This window comes from Podarcis gaigeae (assembly GCF_964106915.1).
Source record: "Podarcis gaigeae genome assembly, chromosome: 6".
NCBI classification, from domain to species: Eukaryota; Metazoa; Chordata; class Lepidosauria; order Squamata; family Lacertidae; genus Podarcis; species Podarcis gaigeae.
In genome coordinates, this window is record NC_139682.1 from 29,923,217 (window position 1) to 29,948,357 (window position 25,141).

Here is a 25,141-nt window from a genome sequence, read left to right on the forward strand (position 1 = left end):
AACCTTGCCCCAGAAAGCAGATATCAGCATCCAAGAAAGAAAGATTACAGCAGTCTTTGCCTAGATATAAATCCTTTGTGCAGGATTATACTCTGCAATGTTTATTGCTGTGCATTTCTGTGACACAGACTGATAACTTACAATATGCACTGAGTACTACATTATGCGGAATGCAGTTTGTAGTCTTTTCTCAAACCTCTAGTGGAGCAATCAAATTTACTGAAGACAGTGAAGCACGCTTGCAAAGATTTGCTGCCTATTTACTCAGCTAAGCCAGATGCATAGGAACACAGGATGGTGCTGCGTAAAAGAAAACCAATCATAGGATTGGAAAGCACTTCAAAGGTCATCTAGGGATGCAGGAAGCTGCCTTACACAAGCTCAGTATTGCCTACACTGGCAGTGACTCTCCAGGGTTTCAGAAAGGGGACAATCCCAGCCCTATCTGAATTGTACCTGAGACTTTCTGAATGCAAAGTAGATGCTCTACTACTGAGCTATGGCCCTCCCCCATCACAAATGTATCTGGGCCTGATTCCAGTACCTTGAATAACTTTTGCAGGAGGGGAGTCTGAGGAACTGAGACATATAGCGGTGACAAGAAATGAAGTTTCTGGCCTAATGGACAAAATGAAAACTGAAAAATCACTGGGACTATGAGAGTTCTCAGAGAATTCAAATGTGGAATTGCTCATCTTCTCACAAAAATACATGACTTGCCCCTCAAAGAAGCCTCCGCGTCTGATGACTGGAAAGTTACCTAGAATTTTAAAAGGGGGGAGGGTCTAGGGCAGGTCCTGGCAATTAACAGGCCAGTTAGATTAACATCCATCCTGGGAAAACTGGAGTAAAGTTTTGTTAAAGATAGAATAGCCAAGCATGTAGAGAAGAACAAGCTGGGGGTCATCCGGCAAAGCTGAATGTTGGGAGATTCAGAACAGAGAAAAGGAAGGAATTCTTCACACAAAACAAACTGTGGAAGCCTCTACTACAAGATGTCGTGGTGCCTGCCAACCTGTATAGCTTTAAAATGGGATGGCGAATGAAGCTACTGCTGGCTTCTGGTCATTATGGCTATATGTTGCCAAGGAATACTAACCATTGTTGGGGGGAGGCTGGGACAGCAGGAGGAGTTAATTCACTGGTGTCATGCTTTGGGCATCACAGAGGCATCTCATTGGCCTCTGAGGGGAAGAATGTTGGACTATACGGGCATCTGGTCTGATCCAGCAGAGATGCTCTTATGTTCTTAGTAAGGTGCCACAAGGCAAAAAGAGCATCACAAGTAAGTGCAATGAAAATGATGTCAAGCAAGCCGACTGGTCTCAAATCCTCATTTGAAATGAATTTCAAAGCCAACCCTGTGTGAGAGATCAAATGTATAACATGAGAAGTATGAGTGTGCCTTTCCTCCAGTATGCGCCGGCTTTTCATAGGGTAGTAAAGGTTAAAAATGAAACGAGTCTTCCTCTATAAACGCTGTTCTGAAATGGTAGAAAACCTTGCACAGCCTTTGCAGACATTTACGGGGAAGGGGACATTTGAGGTGCTATTTGACACCTCTGCACTATGCCGTGTCCTTAGTAATGCACAAGCAATTTAATTACAACTAATACAGGACAGCACACAAGCAAATAATGAGCATTGTTTGATACCCTGCATATACACACAGCCCACAAAGATTGTTGCATTTTACCTGATTTGCTGAGAGGAACTCCTGGTTATTGTCATTCATTCCCATATACATGTTCTCTCCGTCAAACTGGAAAGACAGAAGAAACCAGTGGTTATCACTGTAGCCAGGAGAGCTAGGTTCTGCTGCTATTTTAGGTGTTTTCCAAGCACTTTCATTCAAAAAAGTTCCATTTTGCCTGAAAAGGGTGAGCTCATACTGACTCTCCTGCCCAAAGCAAATTGGGTTGTGTACACCAACTTTCCCATGGGTGCTCTTCATTAACATGGACAAGGACATGACCCCACATATTATGCACCTATAGAGAGGCATCCTGAGATTGCATGTCCAGTGTAATCAAGGCTCAGTTTGCACCTACTGAATGAGACTCCTAAGAAATAAAAAAAAAAGACACACAAGAAGAAGTTCTGTAGATCCCACTGTCAGAAAAACAGAGTACTCCACCACCCTTTATCACCCATGAGGATTTGGGGTCATGGTCAAGGAAGCTTTACTCAGAGTAGACCCATTGAAATTAATTAACAAAACTGAGGTCCACAAATTTCAGTAAGTCTACTCTGCATGATTTTACACCCAAGGATGCACACTGTCCCCTCCCCCACATGTTGCACCTGGCATTGTGGGGTAGTTATTTTTGCTCTTCTCCCTTTGCTCCCCCCTCCACTGGGTCCCTGGAAACCTGAACCTTTAAGAAAGGATTCTACTTAAACAAGGGTATTCCCACCCCCTTCATTTTGCCTGCTCTATTCTTGTATTGGATTGCAAAAGGGGTTCATTCAACTCAGCGAGTGTTAGAGGCACAGTCTCTCCCATCTAACTTGATTATAGGTTTTCCTGTCATGGCTCCCCTGAGCCAGTTTGGAGCTGGTTGTAGGTGAACCAAATCATCCGCAGTGAGTTGTCCTAGCAGCTTATGGTAGCCTATGGTGGGAAAGTACACTGCAACTTCCCACCTAGGAAAACAATTTACCTGTATCTTAGAGTGTGTTCATATTATTGCTTTTGAGTATAGTGAACTTGTTGTCTTCTGCTGCATTTCACAGCTCCCCCCCCCTTCCCAGCTGCTCACATCAGCAAAGCTTCAATTCTTCTATGTCTGAGCGCACACCAAGGGATGTTGAGCGGTGGGGGTGTTTCACACCATCGCTAGAGTTGGATTAGGAACAGCTTTAGGGCTCCAATCAATGTCAAGCTGGTTTGCGAAACAACGCAAAGCACAGTGGTACCTTGGTTTGCATATGTCTTGGTTTGCATACATTTTGGATTACAAACACATCAAACCCGGAAGTGTGTGTCCCGGTTTGCAACCTTTTTTTGAATTATAGTGCTTTTTTTTTTTTACGAACAAAAAAATTTTGGAGGTCCCATTGGTGAAAGCGTGTCTTGGGTTACAACCAACAGACCTCCGGAACGGATTATGGTTGTAAACCAAGGTACCACTGTACAGGATACAGATGCATTTTGGAAATTATAATGTGAACATGGATGAAAAACCAATACTGGAAATGAGAGAACAGTAAATGGGAATGTGAACACTTCCTTGGTCTCCTCTATACAACTGATTTTCTGACTTCTAAAGATGTTACCCATGCCACTTGGAGAATGGCACTATTTACATCTCGGATTGTGTGTATGTCTGTGTTTCTGCTTGCCAATCCTTCCCTGCTACATGATACTTTGGGTTATCCTCCAACCAATATCTCTTGCAAAGTCATTTGAAAACAGAAGCAGCAGGCTTCCAACAGAAAACGGATCTTACAATTAACAAGAGTCCCTGCCCAAGACATAAAGTCTCAGGTGACCCTTGTCTCCCGAATGAAGGAAAGGCCCTTTGGCATACAAGGCTTTCTCAATCTAGCAGCTGATACTCACAGATAGCTCTACTATGGGCGCAAGATGCTGGGTGCAAACCCTTGTAATTATACAAGCCATACTGGATTATTTCTTACAAATTATACTTTCTGCATTAATTACAGTATTAAAAAACATGTAAACCTAAAAGGAACTGTGACAAAGATTAACCTGCGCTCCAGTTTTCTCTCCTGCTCCACCTTTACTTATTTCTTTTGTCTCCCTCCTTTATTCAGCATCTTATCAGCATGAATCTGTCAAAACTGCTCGAGTGAAATCTTACTCATCTGTATTGCTATGGGGCAACGTAGCAAAAATTATGCACAGGTGGTGAAATATCACGTAAGAGTGCTTTGAACCACAGAGACTGAGAATCTGAAGGAAATCACCAAACTTGTTCTGATTTCTTTCTCCAGTGCACGTTCTTACAGGGAAGGCCCCAATCTTACCTTCAGAATTTTGCAATGTAATAAAGCTTCTACAGTAAGTGCAAGTCAGACTTAAAGAACCCCTTTCTTGATTACTTTATCTGAGCACCAGAAAAGGACTGGATGCCACAACACTGCTAGAGGTAGCTGATCTTTTCCATTATTATTCAAATCTGGGATTTTGAACAAACAAAAATATAAAACAGGTCAATGAAACTTTTTTAGTACATCAACATCACTGGTTGAAATCTGTAAGCTTCAGGCTTTAAACAGAATTCTTCTTTAGGCAATGATTTTGAACAAAGGCTGAAAGTCTGGAGCTATATGAAATGCTGGCAAACATGGGATCCTGCAACATGACTGCAGGTGCTGGGTGGTCTTTGCAGGGGAAAATACTTGGGAGAAGTAGGAATGCTTATCTCGTCCACCACATAACACTTCTCCCCATCCCCCAGGTACCATTTGCTGGAAATGTTGGGATGCAACCTAGCTTGTAGTAAGTACACCATACTTACTACCTCTAGCTGTGTTTTGCATGGGGAGAATGCAGATAAAGGCAGGAAACTCCAAGCTTCCTAGACTGCTTTTCTGAACTACCATGCGCTAAACTGATGCCCTTAGGGTTGCTGACCTCACTTCCTCCATCCCTTCCTTCTCCATTCATCCCACTATGAGAGAGAAGACATCTTGCGTGTCTCTACCGAGATGAAAGAATAAGTATGGCTCTTTGTACCTCCAACTTTGATAGAATTAAACTAGGAACTACCTAAATATGCATTTCCTTTAATAAATTTAGCTTTCCTGTCTTCCACACTAAAAATCACAGTGAGACTGCATCTAAGGGCAAACATGTTCCTCCAAGATATTTCAGTGCAAAAGTTCAAACTTCTTCTGATGCATATAAACTCAATATGGCATCAGCTTTCCCATCAGCTGGACTCAGAGCCTGGAAACAAGTCTGTTTGGAGCGAGGGGTGGTAGCAGAAGCAAAAGAAGAAGGGTTTGTAGGAGGGCATTGGCAGGCAAGGAAAGGATAATAATTCCCTTCCTCCCCATCCCCCTTGATAAACATCCCCAACCCTGTTATTTAATAAAATACAGAACTGGAGACCCCTGTTTTACAGCTTCATATGTAGTCCCTACCTAGCAAGGCATTAACTGAAAATAACTGAAGAATTTTAACCACACTGGAGAAAACCAGAAACAATAGCTTTGATAAGTAGGTACATCAATTACACCTTAATTTATATGTCATAAAATAAAGTGCAAGACTCAAAGACCTGCTCAGTTCCTTTGGTGACACAACTACTGTGTCATCATGCACTGAATTGAGTTTATGCAAGGACAGCCACCACACTGCACACAAAGAAAGGTAAAGTAATAGTGACCTGGGTGTGACTTAGGGTGTGAAGAGGCTGGCCACAAACGGTATTGCATCTAATATACAACATGAAATCAACCCATGCTATGTACACCATATGACCTACACAGGGTCAAAATTTGTGTTGTACAAAAACGTACAAGCAATAATGCATATCACTCAGTCACTTTTTAATTATTTTAAAGTAAGAAAGAAAAAGAGACAAACTCCCACTCTTCCCCCTCAAAAATGTGAAACCTATGGATTTTAGAGTTTTGGCCTACTAGATGAATTGCCCTAACATGAGTTATGGAGGAACCTGGAGCCTTTTAATTACCCTACAAAAAGCCTTTGAACTGATTTGTCTGCAATTTGGCAGGCTTGCTTCACCCTGGAAAAGCTCCTGTGCTTGTAAATTTCATCCACTTTGGCCAAATTGGGGGGGGGGGGAGTTACAGCTATTTTAGATTCCCAATTATAGTGAATCAGGAACACACAGCTTCATTTTATAGAGAACCACTTAGAACTCGAATTTACAGACTGATGCAAATCTTAGGGCTGATGTGGAGTCACACATGTGACTTCAATATTACAAGCATGTTCCTATTTTCTTCTGTGAAACGTTAGAAGGTACGCTGTTTCAGATATTGTTGCATCATATCTAGTCTGCCATAATCTCAATAATTTGCAACTACATTAAGCGGTCCAGATTCCAAATCAGTAGAGCTGACTCCCACAATGATGCAACTAGAAAACAAAGGTTGCAGCTTTGAAACCATGATTACAAAACACAATTCAACAGGAGGTGAATTTAGCATTGCACCAAATATTGCATATCTTCTATTCCAGATGTATACTACTGCAAGCAGTATTAATCTACATCTCTCATAAAATGCATGCTCATTTCTATATCCATTCAAAACCCATTATTTTCCATCTCCGGGATGAAGCCCTAATTGTATCAGCTCCTTTCTAGAACTAGGCAAGAAATTGAGTTCATCTTCATATCTATGCCTTTTTAAAAGGTGCTATTTCCTTGGAAGCAAATGCAGACTCTCCCGTTATGTAATTCCAATTTGGTAAAACATACTTGTTTTATTGCTTTATATACTATACTTGTCGCCAACTCAGTAACTGTAATGAAGCCTGTCTTGAAAATTACTCTGCTTCTGATTGCCAACCAGTGAGGCTGAAAATCAACCCTCAAAATTCAGGGGAAACTTCAGAACTTCCTTACTGCAGATTAGATTTTTTTTTTTTTACCCCTCCAGGCAGTAAGGGCACAAACAAATTTATTATAAAAATTCTCCTGCCAGGGTATTTTTTCAATTAAATGTTTGCCACTTATGCTATAGCCAGGTATAGGAAATAAATAATGTGTGCTGCATTCTCATTCTCATTGCACCGCGCAACGAAATTGAAGACAATCAGCTTCATCATTCCACACTGATTTACGGTTGAAACAAAATATTTTAATATTTGCCTTTTGTTAGAATGGTTTTCTCCCAGTTTCGATTAGAAGTATCTCCTCATGCATGTCGAGATACTAATCAATTTCCAGATATAAGGACATACATTCATCATACTCTATTTCCGATAAAAAAAAATTGATCTGATTTATCCTTAATTACCTAAACATCCTGCACAATGGAAACAGTTTTCTTCCTTGTTCTGTTTATTTGAGAGAGAAAATAGCCCGGAACTACCGTCTTAATTATTCTTCAGTCCCCATGCAATTGATTTAAAATACATATTTTACTTTGTATGCCCAATAAACAAAGAAGAATTTTAGAGCAGAAAAAGAAAAACAGGCATGGGTGATGCCTAATTCTTGCAAAGCTCTGAAAGATTTTATCTATTCTATTTAAATTGGATATTAACACTGCCATCATTTTATTTGTATGCTGACTTTCCATAGTTAAAACCATGCTCAAGGTGTCTTCCAACATGAAATTTTTCTACATAATTACAAATATAACAAAAGTAGTCACAAACCATTAATAAAACACATTAGAAAGTACTCAGCCAAACTGAACAATTTCCACACAAATTGTAAGATTGAAAAATAAAGATTTTATTATTATTATTATTATTATTATTATTATTATTATTATTATTATTATTATTATTATTATTTTAACCCTAAATCATACCCCAAAAAGAAGAGTCTGTTCAGCAGCCTTGGCATTTGTAGGTGGAATCAATCAGGTCCCTGCCCTCCCAGGTCAGATGTAAAAAGGCATGCAAGGCAGGGAGCAGATCTCACAGCCATAATGGTCTATCTATATTAATACTCAGTTGGTTAGAGTGTGGTGCTGATAACACCAAGGTTGCAGGTTCAACCCCCATTTGGGACAGCTGCATATTCCTGCAATGCAGGGGGTTGGACTAGAAGATCCTCAAGGTCCCTTCTAACTCCAGAATTCTATGATTCTATATATAATACATATAGTGTATATAGTGCATCTATACACACCACCACTAACAGGAGGAGGAGGAGGAGGAGGAGGAGGTCGTCAACAAGTGGCCATTATTACTACCAGGGGCCAAATTACGTTTTTTAAATGGATAGGAGGATTTTTTAAAGACATTAATTTGGTTCTTCAACAGGTAATTCCTCCCTTCAGATTACAGGCAAGCTTGTTGAAGAACAGAATTAGGAATTTTATTTTAATATTCATTCATGAGCAGCGTACCAGCTTAAAAAACATCAGGATTTGGTAGTTTGCATCAAACTATTTTTGATACCCACTTACTGAATTTCAACTGTTGCTTCTGGGTCTCTCCTTTTGGCTTATCTACTATCAGATTTTAATTGAATTGGTTCTCTTCATATTATATTACACACACACACACGTATTATATTCCTCTGTTTGTTCGCTAGCACATTGTTCTTCTGTGTTGTTGTTACTGTTTGCTGGTTACATAATTTGAAGTAGGGTGGGACTGTGTGAGAAATAACACCACGCCTAGGATTAACTGACAACCAGCCATGGAGGTGTCAAGCTGAATTCAATGGCTTAATCGAAACAGAAAACAAAAAAAAATCCTTCCAGTAGCACCTTAGAGACCAACTAAGTTTGTTATTGGTATGAGCTTTCGTGTGCATGCACACTTCTTCAGATTGTTTCTTCTTCTGTTTCAGTGTATCTGAAGAAGTGTGCATGCACACGAAAGCTCATACCAATAACAAACTTAGTTGGTCTCTAAGGTGCTACTGGAAGGATTTTATTATTATTATTTTGTTTCGACTACGGCAGACCAACATGGCTACCTACCTGTAACTAGATCAATGGCTTGATGTTTGTTGAGTGTGGTATCTGCAATGAGCTCTGGTGAAAAAAGCAACTAAGTGTTTTTAACCTTTTCGTTCAAACTTCAAATTCAACAAACTCCATGTTGCTTAGGTAGTAACTACAAAACAGATTCCCATAAATTTTTTTCTTCTTCAGTTTGCAATTTTAGGTCATTTGTTCTAGATAAAAAGCAATGGAACGAAGCTTTTTAACGTTTTTAAAGGTAACATTGACATGCACTACAAATACTATAAGCGCTATAAAAATAGTAAAAAGAAAGCTGTAAGAATTGGGATTTTTGTTTGTTTGTAAATGATCTTTAAAAAATACAAACATCTTGTCCAGAATCGGACCAGGAAAGCACTGTCAGCAAAGCAGCAAATTTCACAGACATTGCTGGGACAGGCTGAGAGCAGTCTGAGCGAGTTCCTGGAGTTGGTTTTGCTCCTAAACTGTCTGGTAGCACCTGAGCTCAAAGATGTCTTTGCACAGTTTTGCCAGATGCTGTAGCTATACCAGCCAGTGGAGAAAGAATATCTGGCCACTTTAACACATCTTGTTCCCAATCTGTGCACTCTGTGTGGGGCTGCCCTTAAAAAGTGTTTAGCCCCACACGTAGCAGCCAGAGTGTTAAATGGGGCCCATTTTTTTGAGTACTGTATGCTTCTCTGGTTCTAATTTGCATTGGCTTCCAGTTCATTTCTAGGAATAACTTCACAATCCAAACTCTGGTTAGAATCATAGAACTGTAGAGTTGGAAGGGACCCCAAGGGTCATCTAGTCCAACCTCCCTGTAATGCAGGAATCTCAGCTAAAGCATCCATGACAGATGGCCATCCAGCCTCTGCTTACAAACCTCCAAGGAAGGAGTATCCACCACTTTCCGAAGGAGTCTGTTCCGCTGTCAAACAGCTCTTAGAATCAAAAAGTTCTTCCTGATGTTTAGTCAGAATCTCCATTCTTGAATCCATTGGTTGGTGTGTCCTAGCCACTATAGCAGGAAAAAACAAGCTAGCTCCATTCTCCACGTGACAACCCTTTAGATATTTGAAGATGGCTATCATATCTCCTCTCAGTCTCCTCTTTTCCAAGCTAAACATACCCAACTCCCTCAACTGTTCACTTGTACCGTTTTTCCTCTGTGTGTTTATAGATGTACGGTCAGTTTCGAACCTTCGCTGTAGCACTTTCCGCACTCCATACATTCAAATGAATAAAAGTAAATGTATGTTTTACTTATAAAGCTGCAAACCAGGGATCGCTAATCCAGCAGCTTTAGACATCCTGGTTGGTGGTCCTGTTTTGTGGGTGGTTTGTTGGGTGTGTGTGGAATTGGGGTTTGTATGTGAAAGGGCCTTTCTGATGGGAGGTGGATGGGAGGCTCAAGTATGTTCCGTATGTGTTTTATTGAGAGACTTTCTCTAATTCTGTGTTATACCACCACCCTCAAAGCAGTCGTTTTCTAAGTGGCACCCACAGCACTTTGATGAAGTTGTTGTTTGTTTATTAAATCTGTATACTGCCCTCCATCTGAAGATCCCAGGGCGGTTCACAACAGAAAGAAGTTGTGTATCATTAACAGTGATATCAAAATCCCAATTTGCAAATGCTACTATTTTGATTGAACTATATCGAGCTTTTAAATACTGAAGTGTTATGGGATTTTTAAAAGATATGGCTATGTCGTGTCACATACTTTTGCACAGAATGGATGAATGAGCCCATAGGCTCCAATGCTACCAAAATAAACACGCTTAAAATGAAGTAATTCATAAAGATCAGGCAGGCTTTCTCCCAGGTAGACACATGTTCGCTAACACAAGGAACATTATTGATATTTTAGAACTTTTGCAAACAGACATAAATACAAAAGCAGTGTTAATTTTTATAGACGCGGAGAAGGCCTTTGATAATATCTCTTGGAAATTTATGAAGGGAAATCTAAAAGAAATGGGAGTGGGACAGGGTTTTGAGAATGGGATTGATGCAATATACTCAGAACAGAAGGCAAAATTGATAGTTAACAATGTGGTTACAGAAGAGTTTAAAATTGAAAAAGGTACACGACAAGGCTGCCCGATTTCCCCTCTGTTATTTATTTCGGTTCTGGAGGTGCTCTTGAATATGATCAGAGGGGACCGGTTGGTGCAAGGGATTCAGGTCGGAGCGAAACAATATAAACTTAAAGCTTTTGCAGATGACCTAGTTTTGACTCTGCAGGAGCCAGAATCTAGTACAAAAAGAGTATTACAACTGATTCAAGACTTTGGTCGGGTGGCGGGATTTAAACTAAATAAACAGAAAACTAAGGTGCTGGGAAAAAACTTGACAGATACAGAGTCAGAACGGTTTCAGAGAGAAAAAGAATTAACTATGGTAAAAAAAAGTAAAGTACCTAGGGCTAAACATAACAGCAAAAAATCTGAGTCTATTTAAGGATAATTATGAAAAATGTTGGTCTGAAATTAAGAGAGACTTGGACAATTGGACAAAATTGAAGCTTTCTTTGTTAGGCCGAATTGCTGCTATTAAGATGAATGTATTGCCAAAGATGTTGTTTTTGTTTCAAACATTGCAAATTGTGGACAAGACGGAGTGTTTCCGGAAGTGGCAGAGAGATATTTCTAAATTTGTCTGGCAGGGCAAAAAGCCCAGAATTAAGTATAAGATATTAACTGATGCGAAAGAAAGAGGGGGCTTTGCCCTGCCAGACTTAAAGCCGTACTATGAAGCCGCAGCTTTCTGCTGGCTAAAAGACTGGCTACTTCTCGAAGACACTGATGTATTGGATCTGGAAGGTTTTAACAATGCTTTTGGTTGGCATGCATACTTATGGTATGACAAAGTTAAGATCAATAAGGCCTTTAAGAACCATATTGTCAGGAAAGCAGTATTTAATGTCTGGACAAAATACAAAGACTTATTGGAAAATAAAACTCCGAGGTGGCTTTCCCCTCTGGAAGCTAAGGCCCGAAAAAGACCCAATATGGAGGCCAAATGGCCAAAATATTGGGAAATATTAGAAAAAGATGGAGACAATTGGAAATTGCAGAGTTTGGAGAAAATGAAGGATAAAGTGCGAGACTGGTTACATTACGCTCAGATTAAAGAAGTTTTCAAAAATGACAAAAAGTTAGGGTTCCAGGTGGAGAAATCAAAGTTAGAAACAGAATTGTTAGAACCAAAGACTAAGGTACTATCAAGAATGTATAACTTGCTGTTAAAATGGAACACACAAGACGAAATGGTTAAATCTGCTATGATAAAGTGGGCACAGGATATTGGGTATAACATTATGTTTGAGGACTGGGAAAGGTTGTGGACCACTGGGCTGAACTTCACTGCATGTAATGCGTTGAAGGAAAATGTAATGAAAATGATATACAGATGGTACATGACCCCAGTTAAACTTGCCAAAATATACCATTTGTCTGATAATAAATGTTGGAAATGTAAAGGAAATGAAGGAACATTCTTTCACCTCTGGTGGACTTGCCCTAAAGTGAAGGCCTTCTGGGAAATGATATATAATGAGTTGAAAAAGGTATTTAAGTATACCTTCACTAAGAAACCAGAGGCTTTCCTCCTGGGTATTGTCGACCAGAAGGTGTTAAAGAAGGACCGAACATTTTTTATGTATGCAACAACGGCAGCAAGGATACTCATTGCTAAGAATTGGAAAACACAATATCTACCCACACTGGAAGAGTGGCAGATGCAGCTGATGGACTATATGCAATTGGCGGAGATGACTGGCAGAATCTGAGACCTGGGAGAAGAAAGGATTGAAGAAGATTGGAAGAAATTTAAGATTTATTTACAAAAATATTGTAATTTGGTTGAATGTTAAGAAGGATGCTTGATCATAAATAATTGGCCACCACTAAACTAGACTGGAATTTGATGATAAGTGAGATTAAGGAAAACATAAACCTTTCGGAGAATCGCTAGACTATACTTAAATGAGTGGATATAAGATTGTAAACAAGATGATAATTTGCTTGAAAAAAAAACTTTTTAACGATGTAAGTGGGAGCAGGAGACGTGAGGAAGTCCAAACAAGTTATGAAATTTTGTTATGATATAAGTAATGTTGTTTATTATCTATGTATTTCTTTTATAAAAAAAAAACCTTAATAAATATTTATAAAAAACAAAAAACAAAATAAACACGCTTCAAATAAAGGGGGCAGGATCAAGAGAGCTTCTGGGTAGTTAATATTCGATATCCAATGAAAACAAGGGGAGCTTTTGCATGGGTTTGTCTGACAATCTTAAAAGTCTTAAGTCTTAACCAATCTTAAAGATTATATCTACCAGGGATGTACAGGAAATAGCCTTTTAGTTGTTAATTAAAGCATATATATATATATATATATATATATATATGCATTAAAGCATATATATATACTTTAATTACATGAATAGCAACGCTCTTGTGTCAATACTTATTAAATTTATACTGTCATGTAGGTTGAGATATAATAACACACACACCTGCTTTTATTATTTATTTATTTGTAAATAAAACTTCTAACTTCATTATTAAAAATTACATTTCCTACATCAGTGGTGTCCAAACTTTTTCCAAAGAGGGCCAGATTTTATGAACTGAAGGGCAGTGTGGGCCAACCAATGTTGCTGAAGTTTTTTTAGGATTTTACCCCACGAAATAAACTGCCACAGGGGCCAGATTAAACCAACCAGCGGGCCAGATTAGGCCCCCAAAACAGACTTTGTACATGCCTGTCCTACAGGCTTTAAGAATCGAAATACTGTAGTTTTTCCTTCATCCTTTTTCTCCTATCTTAGCTGTAGTATTAATCCCTGAGCTAGTTCCTTCCTTGTAAAGTTCCAAGTCCTTGTGGCAGATCAGAAGCCATATGTACAATCTGCAGGGTTAATACTAAAACAAACACCTCAGAATGCTGCCATGCCTGCTTTGTCAATGCTCCTTTCTGTCAAGTCCCAGGGATGTAAAATGTCTTCCTCTGGCCTGCTGCCATCGAAATCTCCTACCCACAGGGCCACCAGTGTGTTTTCCTAAAAGAATTATTAAGCATCGGCTCCCTTCTGGGAATATATACCACTAAGGTTAGCCTAATCTCTTTTAACTGCAGTTTTCCCATTAAGACCTTTATACAAACTCTTGCCCACAGTGATCCACTTAGCATTATTCATTTGACCACTGAAATGCATGGATTTCCCCTGAGTTGGTAATGTCAAAGAGGGTCAATAGTTCAGCAACAAATTTATTTAAACCCTCAGAAAACTATAGGGAACTAAGTAGCAACAGTTCTATTTCTCACTGCTGCACACACTATGTGACAGGGCTGACCACCGACTTTGTTTTCATCACTACAGCATGCATTGTTATTTCTCACGCTATTTAGGTGGTTACAGAAGCAAAGCTACTGCAAAAGTGATTTGGCATTTAATAAGGAATGGTTTTCAAGCTGCTGTGAGATTCTGTTTTGGATTTAATGCCACATTTGGATTTAAAGCCGGTGATGTAGTTTTTCTTTCAAAGGATTCTTTCTTTCTACTTTTATTTTATTATTTCAAGAAAGAGAAAGAGGGACAAATTCAAGATGAAAGTGGCAATTCTGACTTTTTGGAAGCAAATGCTTTTGAAACAAACAGGACCTCCTGCTCCTGCTCAGTAAACAACTTCAAGGAGTGTCAAAGAAAGATGTGTGCTCCTCATCCCAGTCCTTTCAAGCCTAATAACACGTAGTTCATGTACATTTGCTTAAAAATAATTCCCATTGGACTACAGTCTAAGGGTGCTTTATGGGTTGTACTGTTAATCATCAACAATAGTAAGGAATTTGGAGGTACTGCTGCACATTAAATAATACAGCTACTCCTTAGTGGGCATAATTCATATAATAATTCACACAGTTTATTCAAGAACTTGCTAAACAGTTCAGATCCTTCCCATATAACCCTCAGCTTCAGTAAGAGAAAGTTAGTCTTTAGACTGAAATGGAAGCACATTAATATTTTTCTCTATTTCAAAGTCTAATTACAATTCTTCTCCCTCACTCCCCACTTTGCCCCTGCCATTTTCTCTTCCCATTATAGCCCTCAAATTGGCCTGCAAATTTTGTTCCTTATTCTGTCCCTCCTACAATCTTTGTCATGGAAATTAGAAACAGAATGTGAAAACACTGCAGAGATCAAACTCCTGAGCTAACCCTTTCAGGGCTGAATGTATAAGAAAAAGGAAAGTGTTATAAAGAACAGAGATTACTTTGCAGCCATTTTTTTTCGTTCGGCTATTCTTTCTATGTCCTTTTTCCTAAAAGACCCCAATAAGGAAAGGCTATAAAGATTTCTATATTTCTACAAAACCGTGGGATGGGTCCAATAGAATGAATTTCTTCTCTGTTTAACAAAGGTCAATACTTTTTTCTTAAATCGTGAAGATGTACTGCTGCTGTTGCTTTCCTTTTTCCAACTTTCCCCAGTAGTCTATAGATGCCTAAAACCCAGGGATTACTATACTAGAGCCAATTAAATTACTCTCTACAGGGCAAAAGAGAAAAATCTCAACCACACATTTTACTTCCCTGAGCATCACACTGCAGCCACCTTACTGAAGCTAAGCAGATTTGGGTCTTCTTGGTTCAAAGATTGAAGATTCCTGGAAACCCTAAATACACTGCCTTGAATTCATTGATAGAAAGATGGAATCCATGTAAATTCCAAGGCAGCTTCTTTAAAGTCTCTCCTTTTGAGAATGACCTGACAATATTTTCTTAATAAATGTCCATTATTAAATATGCAAATAGAGCTGGTGGGAAGAAAGCAGGTTTTGCCACTGAATAGTATCCAAAAGATGTTCCTGGTGTATCTGAGACTTCGGAAACATTTCAACAGCAAGCAGAATATACTGCTCCAAAACATGTTGGCAAAGATTTACCCAGTAAGATATGCACAGGATGGCAGAAGATCTGTCAAATTTGGCTTTCATTTGACCCTCAGAAAATACCTTTCTCAGCAGTATTGCCACAATTCTGTTGGAATAAATAAGTCCTACTGCAAGTAATCAAAGCCGACTCTTAATATACGGCCCTTCTCTTTAAATTACCCTGGGCATTGTCCCAGGAAATGAATACAGGCTCTAAATGCAAGATTGAGAGAGAGAAAATAGTTATGAAATATGTACAGGAACATTTAAACTTAACCCAGTGTGAGTTTTCAAAAGCCAGCAGGCAAAAACCCCCACCATCACTACCCAGAAACATGGATCCCACTGATCTATCTGAACATATCCCAGTAACTAGACTTGAAGTGGCTTTACTTGCTAGTGACTTAATTTGCACCACTGTTATGCAAAATGGGCTTTGGAGCATTTTTATAGGATCCACAAACACCCCTTTACTGCATTAAAACATCTGGTGATTTTTTAAAATCAAATGTAGGTCTCTTTTGAACATTGCAGCTTTCTTTCACAGGGCATTTCCTGCAACTGATTCTGTGACACCTTTGAAAAGCATGCAGAATGAAATAAATTTTAATACAGCTTTCCCATTTGGTCATTTTCATAGTTGGAGTGACAAGCTCTGGTGAAGAGCAATCATGATATAGAAACTGACTAATAACTTTGGGGCTAAAGTTTTCCCTAGGAATAGGAAACCCATAGTTAAGTTTACTAATATTGAACTGCTTGTCACATCTGCAGTTTTACACAATCATAACATTCCTCTTATCCAGGCATGTTTTGTGAAATCACTTCATCAGATACGCACTGCAACAATGGAGTTAAAATGGCAGATAAATGCAAAAACCACAGCCTGTGTCGATTCAATTTAAAATAAGCATAATGACCAATCCCAACAAAAGTAACTGTATCCTTGTAATGTTAAGTAAATCAGCACTCGTACTGGGACAGGAAACCATTATCTATTCAAGTCTCAAGGAATATCAAATAAAACTTTGCTATTAACTTTGTTTTTCCAATTAGAGCTCCCCTTTGAAACTGCTCTGCTGGAAAACAGCCACTTTCAGCACAGCAGCAAAATGCCCAGGTGCTCTAAGATGCTTTGCTGTTAACCCGGCTTTATTTTAACCCTTGACTAGATTAGACTGATAGACCCTGCAGAAGAGTCACATGACATGAAATGAACTGTACCAAATGCACCACTTTCAGGGTTTCATTTGTTAAGTCACAGATTGTGCAGGCCTGGCTGGTATTTCTTTGACAAAGGAACAAACAAGTTTTGCATGTCCCCACACATTGAGTTGAGACGTATACACAACTCGAAACAAACAAGGTTAACCGATAATGGTACTGATTTCATATCCTACTCACACAAAGACACCTTGTATGTAACTCACAGGAAATGGAGAGTACATTTGCACAGAGAGAGATGTTACATACAAAGAATCCACAGAGATTGTCAGAAGTTAATATAACAGTAAAAGATAACCAGAAACACTGCCTTGTTTTTATTTTCTTTCAATATAAATCAGGGTTTCAGATAAATATAGAGAATAAGTGCCTGGTTCACAACGTGCTAAATGATTCTCATAATTGAATGTCAGTTAAAAGAATGCCGGGCTCTCAGTTGGTAAGAGCATGAGACTCTTAATACCAGGGTCGTGGGTTCAAGCCCCATGCTGGGCAAAAGATTCCTGTATTGCAGGGGGTTCGACTAGATGACCCTTGGGTTCCCTACCAACTCTACAACTTTATTATTCTATGAAAAAAGGGGAAATGGTGCTTTCTTTTGATTTTGCCTTGGCTGTACTCAAGGCAACAGACAAAGCAGCACCAAGCAGAATGATCAACATCTTCCTGTTGCTGCTCTTTCTTCTGTGCTTAGGGCATCACCACCTCTGCTGGTCCCTTTGCCCACCTTGCTGGTTGCTGGGAAGTCCTCCCCACCTACTCATCTGCCAATAGTGGACTTTAATAGGGCAGGAGTAGAAGAGAGGATCCTGGGCCACCCGTCAGCCATGGCATAGCGGGCCAGTCCTAAGGGCTCATAGGAACCTGGATCTAGACCTGCAAAGCAGTTTGTGGTGGACTTTAAATTCTGCCTGTACACAGCTGCACACTCAGGCCCAGTTGGTACAGAAGCTACATTAAACCATGGTTTTCCTGGCTTAATTATGGATTGTTTTTAACATCAAAACTCAACCTGACTCCCTAAACATGGGTTGTTTGGGGCCCAGAAACCAGCACCAGAAATCTTGGTTTGAGGCTGGTTTATGAAACTCAGTTTGCACTATCATTTACCATCTCATCCAAACTCAAGCGCCCAGCGGAACCCACCCACTTTCTATCAAAGCAAACGCAGCACACACTGTTTCACAGCCAAACAGTATAAATTATTCTCGTGTGAGAGAAATATTCCTGATGTATGATGCCTTTTTCAGGGGCCTATACAAGTCTCATATCCATCACTAAAGTTGCACTTAAAATTCTGGAATACCACAGAATACAGTTTGCAGTAACATAAATCATTCCAGAATAAAGTTTGCCGAAACCTAAATGCAGGCAAGGCTGAAGGATGTTTCTTACCATTAAAACTTCAGGTTTATTTTTAATGTGGAAGTTTTTCTCTACCCCTAACCTTTCCGTATTCCCCCTCCCCAAATAAGTTCTCTCACTGATCAGCCCTAATATGAATAATTTCTTCTGAAAGCCTACATCTGTGCCAATTTTCTTCATGTTTCTGTTCAGACAGACTTTATGCTTATGAGAAAAATATGGAGTATGCTCATTAGTCTGATCAACAAACCTCAAAAGAAACTTAAAGCAGGATGATTTATTTAAATAAACATATTTGTCTATCTAAAAGGGATCTAAATTGAGGAGAGCATAGCCAAGTTAACAGAACTTAAAATGAAATAATTGGAAATACATTTGAATGCCGGATGCTTCTAAGAATAATGTTCCTCCGAAATATGAAATGGGTTGAACCTTCCCAGAAGCAGCTGTGCAAATCTGTAAACAAACATACTTGCACCAACACCAGCTTAATTTATAGGAGTGAGGAACCTGATACAGTCAGACTTCCAGCTCCCATCAGCCCTAGCCCAAATGGTTGAAATTAAGACAGGTGAACTAAGCTTGCCACTGTTGTGCTCATATCCCGTTTGCAGGCTTCCTACAGGCCTCTGGTTGGCCACTGTGAGAACAGGATGCTGTACATTGGCTTGATCCAGCAGGCTCATTTTATGTTTTTAAGCCCGTGAGTGGAGAGTGGGAGGTAACCAGGAATAGGTCTACGCATGGAAGCATTGTGAGCTTCGTTCAGTTTTGATATTCAAAACTCAAGAGCCTGAAGTGTGTCCACCCATGATCTAAAGGAGCATCTTTTTTTAGTGTGAACTGCCTGCCAATTAATAACTCCTGCAGAGACTCTTCTCTGGGAGTCTCCTGGTGACTCAGGGACTTCTGTGTGGTGGTGCTCAAATTATGAAATTCAGTCCCCAGGCACATTGGCTCCTTATCTTTTAGATACTGGGCAAAGTTTCTTGCTCTCTCGTGTCTTTAATGCCATTAGTGATTATTTTAATTGCATTTTTGCTGCATTTTTTAAATGAGCTGGTTCTGTTGTTTCATGGCATCATCTACTTAAGTTTATGCACTTTAGTGTCCTATTCCAAGCAGCCTAAAGGTGACTTTGATGAAAGGCAGGACATGCATGCTAGAAAGAAAGGAATAACTATTACAATAGCCTCCATGCAGCTTTACAAGTAGGAGGTTGTGTAAAAGTTTGAAGTTCTTATCTGGCCTTTTCATGAATGATTCATGAAGGGGCAGAATGAGGAAGTGTTTAAAAAAAAAACATTTGGCCCCATACAAAGACAATGCGAGTTTAAAAGATTTGAACATTTACAACTTATTCCATCTTCTAATCGTTACTCTACAAACCTTGCGTGGAACAATGAGAGCTTCAGATGGTGCATTATCATCATTATGGCCAACAATAAGTTTAAAACACGTTGATGAGACAGTGTAAAAAGCAGCTTTGTCCAACTAATTAATAGCTTAGAGGAAAACCCAAATTGAATCTGTGCTTGTTTCGGAGAAATTGTGCGGCTCTAATAAACAGTTAAAAGTGGGACTGACAGCTTCAAAGATAGGCAAACAGGCAGATAAGATAAACCTGCACAATGCATACCTGCCCAATACTTTCCCAATCGTTTTCCTCAACACTTCCAAGCTCAATTCAATTACAGTATTACTAGATTTGCGACAAAATTACCTTTCATCTCAGCTTCTTTCAAAGCTATTTGGCATTTGCTAGTATTTTCTATTATAAATCTAATTGCAGATTCCAAACAGACAAGGGCTCATTAAGCCTTAATTATGCACATGTTGTTTTCAACAAACATTTTCATTTGGACTGCTGTGAGCTGTAATTGTTCAGAAGGCACCACAGCCTCAGAATTTAATGCTCTGCTGGGATGGCAGAAGCTACGATGACTGGGTTCTTACCTCAGCGGCATGGAAGCTACAGCAACACCACTCTTGCCAAAGCAGCCAGGGAAACCTAAAAAACCCCAAACAGTGCAGGAGGAGACTGTGCCTTGCCTCCTCCCCATTCCAGCATTATGGGTTTGTGCATGCTTGGTGATGCATTATTTCAGGGTTGCATCTAAGGCTGACCTTCCACTCACGCAGCATACTTCTATATGCACACCGGAGCTTCTAATTCCTGCCCCCTGCAGCTCTCCCCACCACGCACCCTCAAAATCTACTCCATCAGGGGATCCTCCGGAGCAGATTTGGGGGATGCGCGGGAAAAGGAGAGAAGTCATGTTGTTCAAGGAGAAGTCTGCTCATGTAGCACTGGAGGCAACCCAAAATATCTTCCATTCAACTGCTCTGTCCAAAAGTGCAACCCAACACTGCAAAAAAGATGTTTGCGGAAGGATGATCTTAAATGTGTCATATCCTTTTATTTATTCAAAACCAAATCGCGCTTAGGTCAATGGGGTTACTCTCCAGTAAGTGTTCACAGTATAGCAGCTCAAGAGTCTTGTGGAGGATCTACAAGACATACGTCAGATAATGGTATGGGAAGGAAGGAAGGAACAATTATGCTAAGAAATGAAAATTAGGTTTATTTTCCTCCAAGGGCATGATATAAGGTCTCAGACATCTTTTCAGGCTCTGTGCTGCATTGTTGAAACAAAAACAGAAAAAATGTTGGGGTAAGCATAAAATTGCATGGCCTTGCCCTTGGAGGCGGTGGGGCAGGGGAGGCAGGGGGCTGATGGAAGGAGGAAGCCCAACTACTTGCTTTTCCATAGTTTGACCTAGAAAGGTTTTCTAGGTCACTTCTACTTGGGATCCCGGCATCTGACCCACTAAATCTAATGCAATAAAACTGTAGAGTTCATTTTAGCCTGTCAGTGTCAGATCATTCTTAAAGTTTCAGATGCAACATTTACAAAACCACTATTCATATATTCATAAATAAGATCTTATTAGGCTTCTCTTCAGAAGGGAACATATATTTGCTTGCTTCACACTTACTCATGCTGACAAAGGGAAATGTAAAAGCTGTTCTCTCAAACTAAGCTCATATATTCATACACACACACACACACACACACACACACACACTTGTTATACCCAAGTCACACGGGAGTTGTTTATACTAAGTTCACCACAAACCTCCCTGTTCTCAGATCTGGCTGTAGAAGCGCAGAGGAAAAGAGGGGACTATGCCACCAAGCTTCACTAATACTGACATGAACCTGCTGCTTTCAAGGGGATTGTAAATAGTGACATACCAAGACATCTGGATAAGAAATTGGGTTGCAGAATCCAAAGTAGACTCAATTGCAGAGTCTATAAAAGCTATTTAAAATACTAACTTCCATCTGTCTTTTGAGTAATCCTTGACATGTGCAGAACTTGCTTTCAGTTGAGCTTGTATCTCTTGACAGTTTCACCTCTAAAGAAAAGGGGTGCTTCCCCCAACCTTGCCACTCTCATCACTGACCTTTGCCATGCAAATAATTGATTTAAATCACCAAGAAAAAAATGCTGTTCTAACTCGTTGATTTAAATCAACTTTCCAGCTTTCTAACTAACATAGTTCCTGAATAAACATGAAGAGTGGCTGGTTCTACAACAAATAAAACATGCTGTTTAATACGAAATCACTCAGGAACATAATCCCAAACTTGTTCTAGCAGCCCCAGTAACTTTTGCACTATATATGATACAACTGCTTAGCAGAGCAATTATGGAATAAATTGTCTCATAAGAACATTAAGAGATAACTTCCTTGAGGTTAGGTTTGAAAACCTTTCAGACCCAGTGACTACCACTTATTTGGGAACTATTTCACCATGACATGGAAAGTAAATAGTTATGAAGTTCATTGGCAGAGTCTAAATATTTATTGTTTGAAAATTATATGTAGCAATACACGATCTATTCCTGTCATGTTTATTCTTCTTAAGCTCAACTGTAACATATTTTTCATCCCTGGTTAATTCTTCTAAAAAGAAATGTAGGCTTTGATTCTTAAGGCCTAGTTTTCATGTCACATTAAACCATAGTTGAAAACAATGAGAAGAGGTCTGTTGTTTCGACACCCCACCAATCCAATTTGGGAGGGCATGGGGGTACAAGGGGGGGAGGGGGACCATCGCTGAACTAGCAGAAGTCCTAGCCCTATTGTTTGAATGTGAGTATGCAGTTTGGCTTTCATTTATTTTGAACTATCATTTAGTGTAGCATGTGAACCAGGCCTACTGTGTGACAAAGGGATTTGAATTAAGCTTTAAGACATTATGAACAATAGAATCTTAGAGTTGGACTCAAGGGTCATCTAGTCCAATGCAGGAATCTCAGCTAAAGCATCCATGACAGAAGAGTGCAGTATGCATCCCATTCAAACATAATTCATTATTTTACAGACATTTAGCAGAGTGGACTTTTTAAAATTAATAAATCCCATTTATTTTTACCTTTAAATTATTGATTTTATCCATCTTAGCAGAAATGTATTTTGGCATGTCAGCATTTTGTGTTCCTCACAAATTTCTTGGTAAACTTTTTTGAGTCCCAGAAAATCCTCTAAAAATCACTGGGCTTTGTAGTATAAAGGTATAAAGATTCACATACCTTACAGAGGTATGACTACCTAAGATTTTGCTGTCTGACTGTTCTTTTGTTCTAAACAGAGTATTGCACCTGTTTCCCTAGACACCCTAAACAAACATAACCTGAGGTCCTTTAAAGCTATGCACACTGCACCTTTCTTCACCCAAGATTACAACTTCCATTGTGGCACATAATTTGGTACAAGAGAAGCTTTAGTAGGATTCTGCCAGACCTTTCTTTTTTCTGAGAGTGCTCACAATAAGGAAAAACTAATCACCATCTATGTAACAGTTCATGGAGGTGCTCTCCTTCAGTGCTGTATGAACAGTGATTTAGCTGAGCTCTCCAAAGCAAAGCACAATGCAGAACAGAAAGGGGGGAAATTCACATCACCTTCATCTTTAAAAATACAATTCTTGCAACCCAGGCAGCCAGCTTTATACAACATCCTCATTTGCTTCTGAAGGACTCACTCTAATAGTAGGGTATACATGCTCTCAGAAACAGAATACCAAATATTCAAACTGTTTCTTTTTACATAACACTGTTCTACTGTTTCCATTGTTGTTCATGTTTGCTTTTTTAAAAGCACAGTGTCAAACCACACCCTACTACTTTGGAGAACTGGCCTTTTGATCAGGCAACTGCAAACAGTCCCCCTGTTCTAGGGTGGGTTATCCTATAGATCATACCACACCCTATTCTCTCCCCCAGTATTCCTCTGTGGTGCCGCCTCACCTCCTCTACCCACAAGGAATACACCAGGGAAGGACAGACCTATGGGATCTACTCTGTGTTGTATCAGGACACTGAGAAGGGTTCCGACTGAAGTCAGATGTAAAAGACACTCACTTATAATTAAAGACTACAGTGCCTCTGAGCTGCTGTAGGGTGCTTTCTGAGTACCAGTACTGACATCAGTTCACTGTTCTTCACATAAAAATCCATAACGTATTATTCATATTTATTTATTAAACCTTTTATTCATTCTAGTAGTCTAATTGTGAGGGGGCTCAATTCATTTATTGCTGTTGTCATGTGGAAGGCAGAAAACCTAGCTGATCAGCTGCAAATCACCCAGAGATTGATCAGTAGAACCAGATCTCAATTCTGTCCATCCCTTCTCAACTCTATCAGCAGTATCGTCCTGACATGGGAAGAACTTGAATGTACATTCCATAATACTATGAAATACAGTATTTCATATTATTGCCATAAGTCACAAACCCTCAAATTAAATCATCAAGGCTGCAATACTACCCACACTTAGAAATAAAACCAATTGAACACAGTGGAACTTACTTCTAAGTAAGCATGCATAGGATTTAGTGTCTCAAGACTGCTACCTTGGAGAAGCGTTAGGAGAATGAAAATTCATGGGCCCCAGGAAATAATGGACTTAAGTATCTGAACAAATGGCAAGGAATGCTCTGCCTACAACATTTATTAACATTCATGGCCAAATTGTTAAGACCTCTAATTCTGCCTCTGCTTGGCTCTGCTGCTGAATTCACAGCCTGCTTTGTGCTAAGTCTTTAATAGAAGCATTTGGAATAGACTGTTCTGCTTGAATTTGAATTAAAATAAATTCAGAATGAAGAAATGCCAAGTTAACAGATCACCCAACCTTGCAAGAGATTAAAGAACAGTACTGCCAAATGTACATTTCCAAAAATACTGCTCATCCAAATGTTATTTAAAAGTGAATGAATATATCAACCAATAATCTCCATTGCGGGATTCAAACAACGAATATTCTGAGCTTCAGTTCTGTGACCAAGAATGCATTTGCAAGGCAACAATGCTGCAGCAGCCCTGAAAGAAGCCTTTGCAAGAGTAAATGAGGTTATTTTGGCAGGAAAGCGGATGTAACAAACAAGCGAATTTAACTGAATATGGTAAACAGAGATGGAGCGATTATAGCAGGAGTAAATGTAATAGGGTTCTGAGTTGCATTGTATTGCTTCGACTGACCACAATATCTGATAAAAGCAGTGGAAAAAAAGTTCTGGTTTCCTCTCCCACATAATTGATTATCTTAATGCAATCTGCAGTTTTTCTTTCTTTCTCTTACACACGCACACACAAAAGGTAAATCCCCTTAAGTTCAGTATGTCAGTCACACTAACAGCAAAGGTGGCTGGATAGTCTTGATATTTCGATTAATACACTTCATGACTGAGAAAGAAGCAAAGCCGCCTTCCTATGTAAACACCTGGCATGGTTATATTTATTACAATCCACACACAACCAACAGAGATCGCAGCAGGCTTGCCTTTTCAGGTTATGGGCAGATATTTCTCAGAAGGGTGTGCTGTATGTTATACCCTATTAAGCAGAGCTACTCCAGGGCACCGTTCCTCGACAAAAGAAACACTGTTTTCCGTTTGCTAAAAACAATGCTAATGTGACAGTAGGATCTCA

General features: G+C 39.4%; 1 protein-coding gene across 7 annotated transcripts in view; it reads right to left on the bottom strand.

Annotated features, from left to right (window-relative positions):
* TOX2 (TOX high mobility group box family member 2) overlaps positions 1-25,141 on the bottom strand; it is a 256,694-nt gene that overhangs the window by 145,131 nt on the left and 86,422 nt on the right. For all 7 annotated transcript variants that reach the window (XM_083746262.1, XM_083746263.1, XM_083746259.1 and 4 more), the window contains exon 2: positions 1,697-1,762. In XM_083746262.1, the coding sequence (XP_083602388.1) occupies positions 1,697-1,747 (51 nt within the window). In that variant the 5' untranslated portion in view covers positions 1,748-1,762. The remainder of the gene's footprint in view (positions 1-1,696; positions 1,763-25,141) is intronic.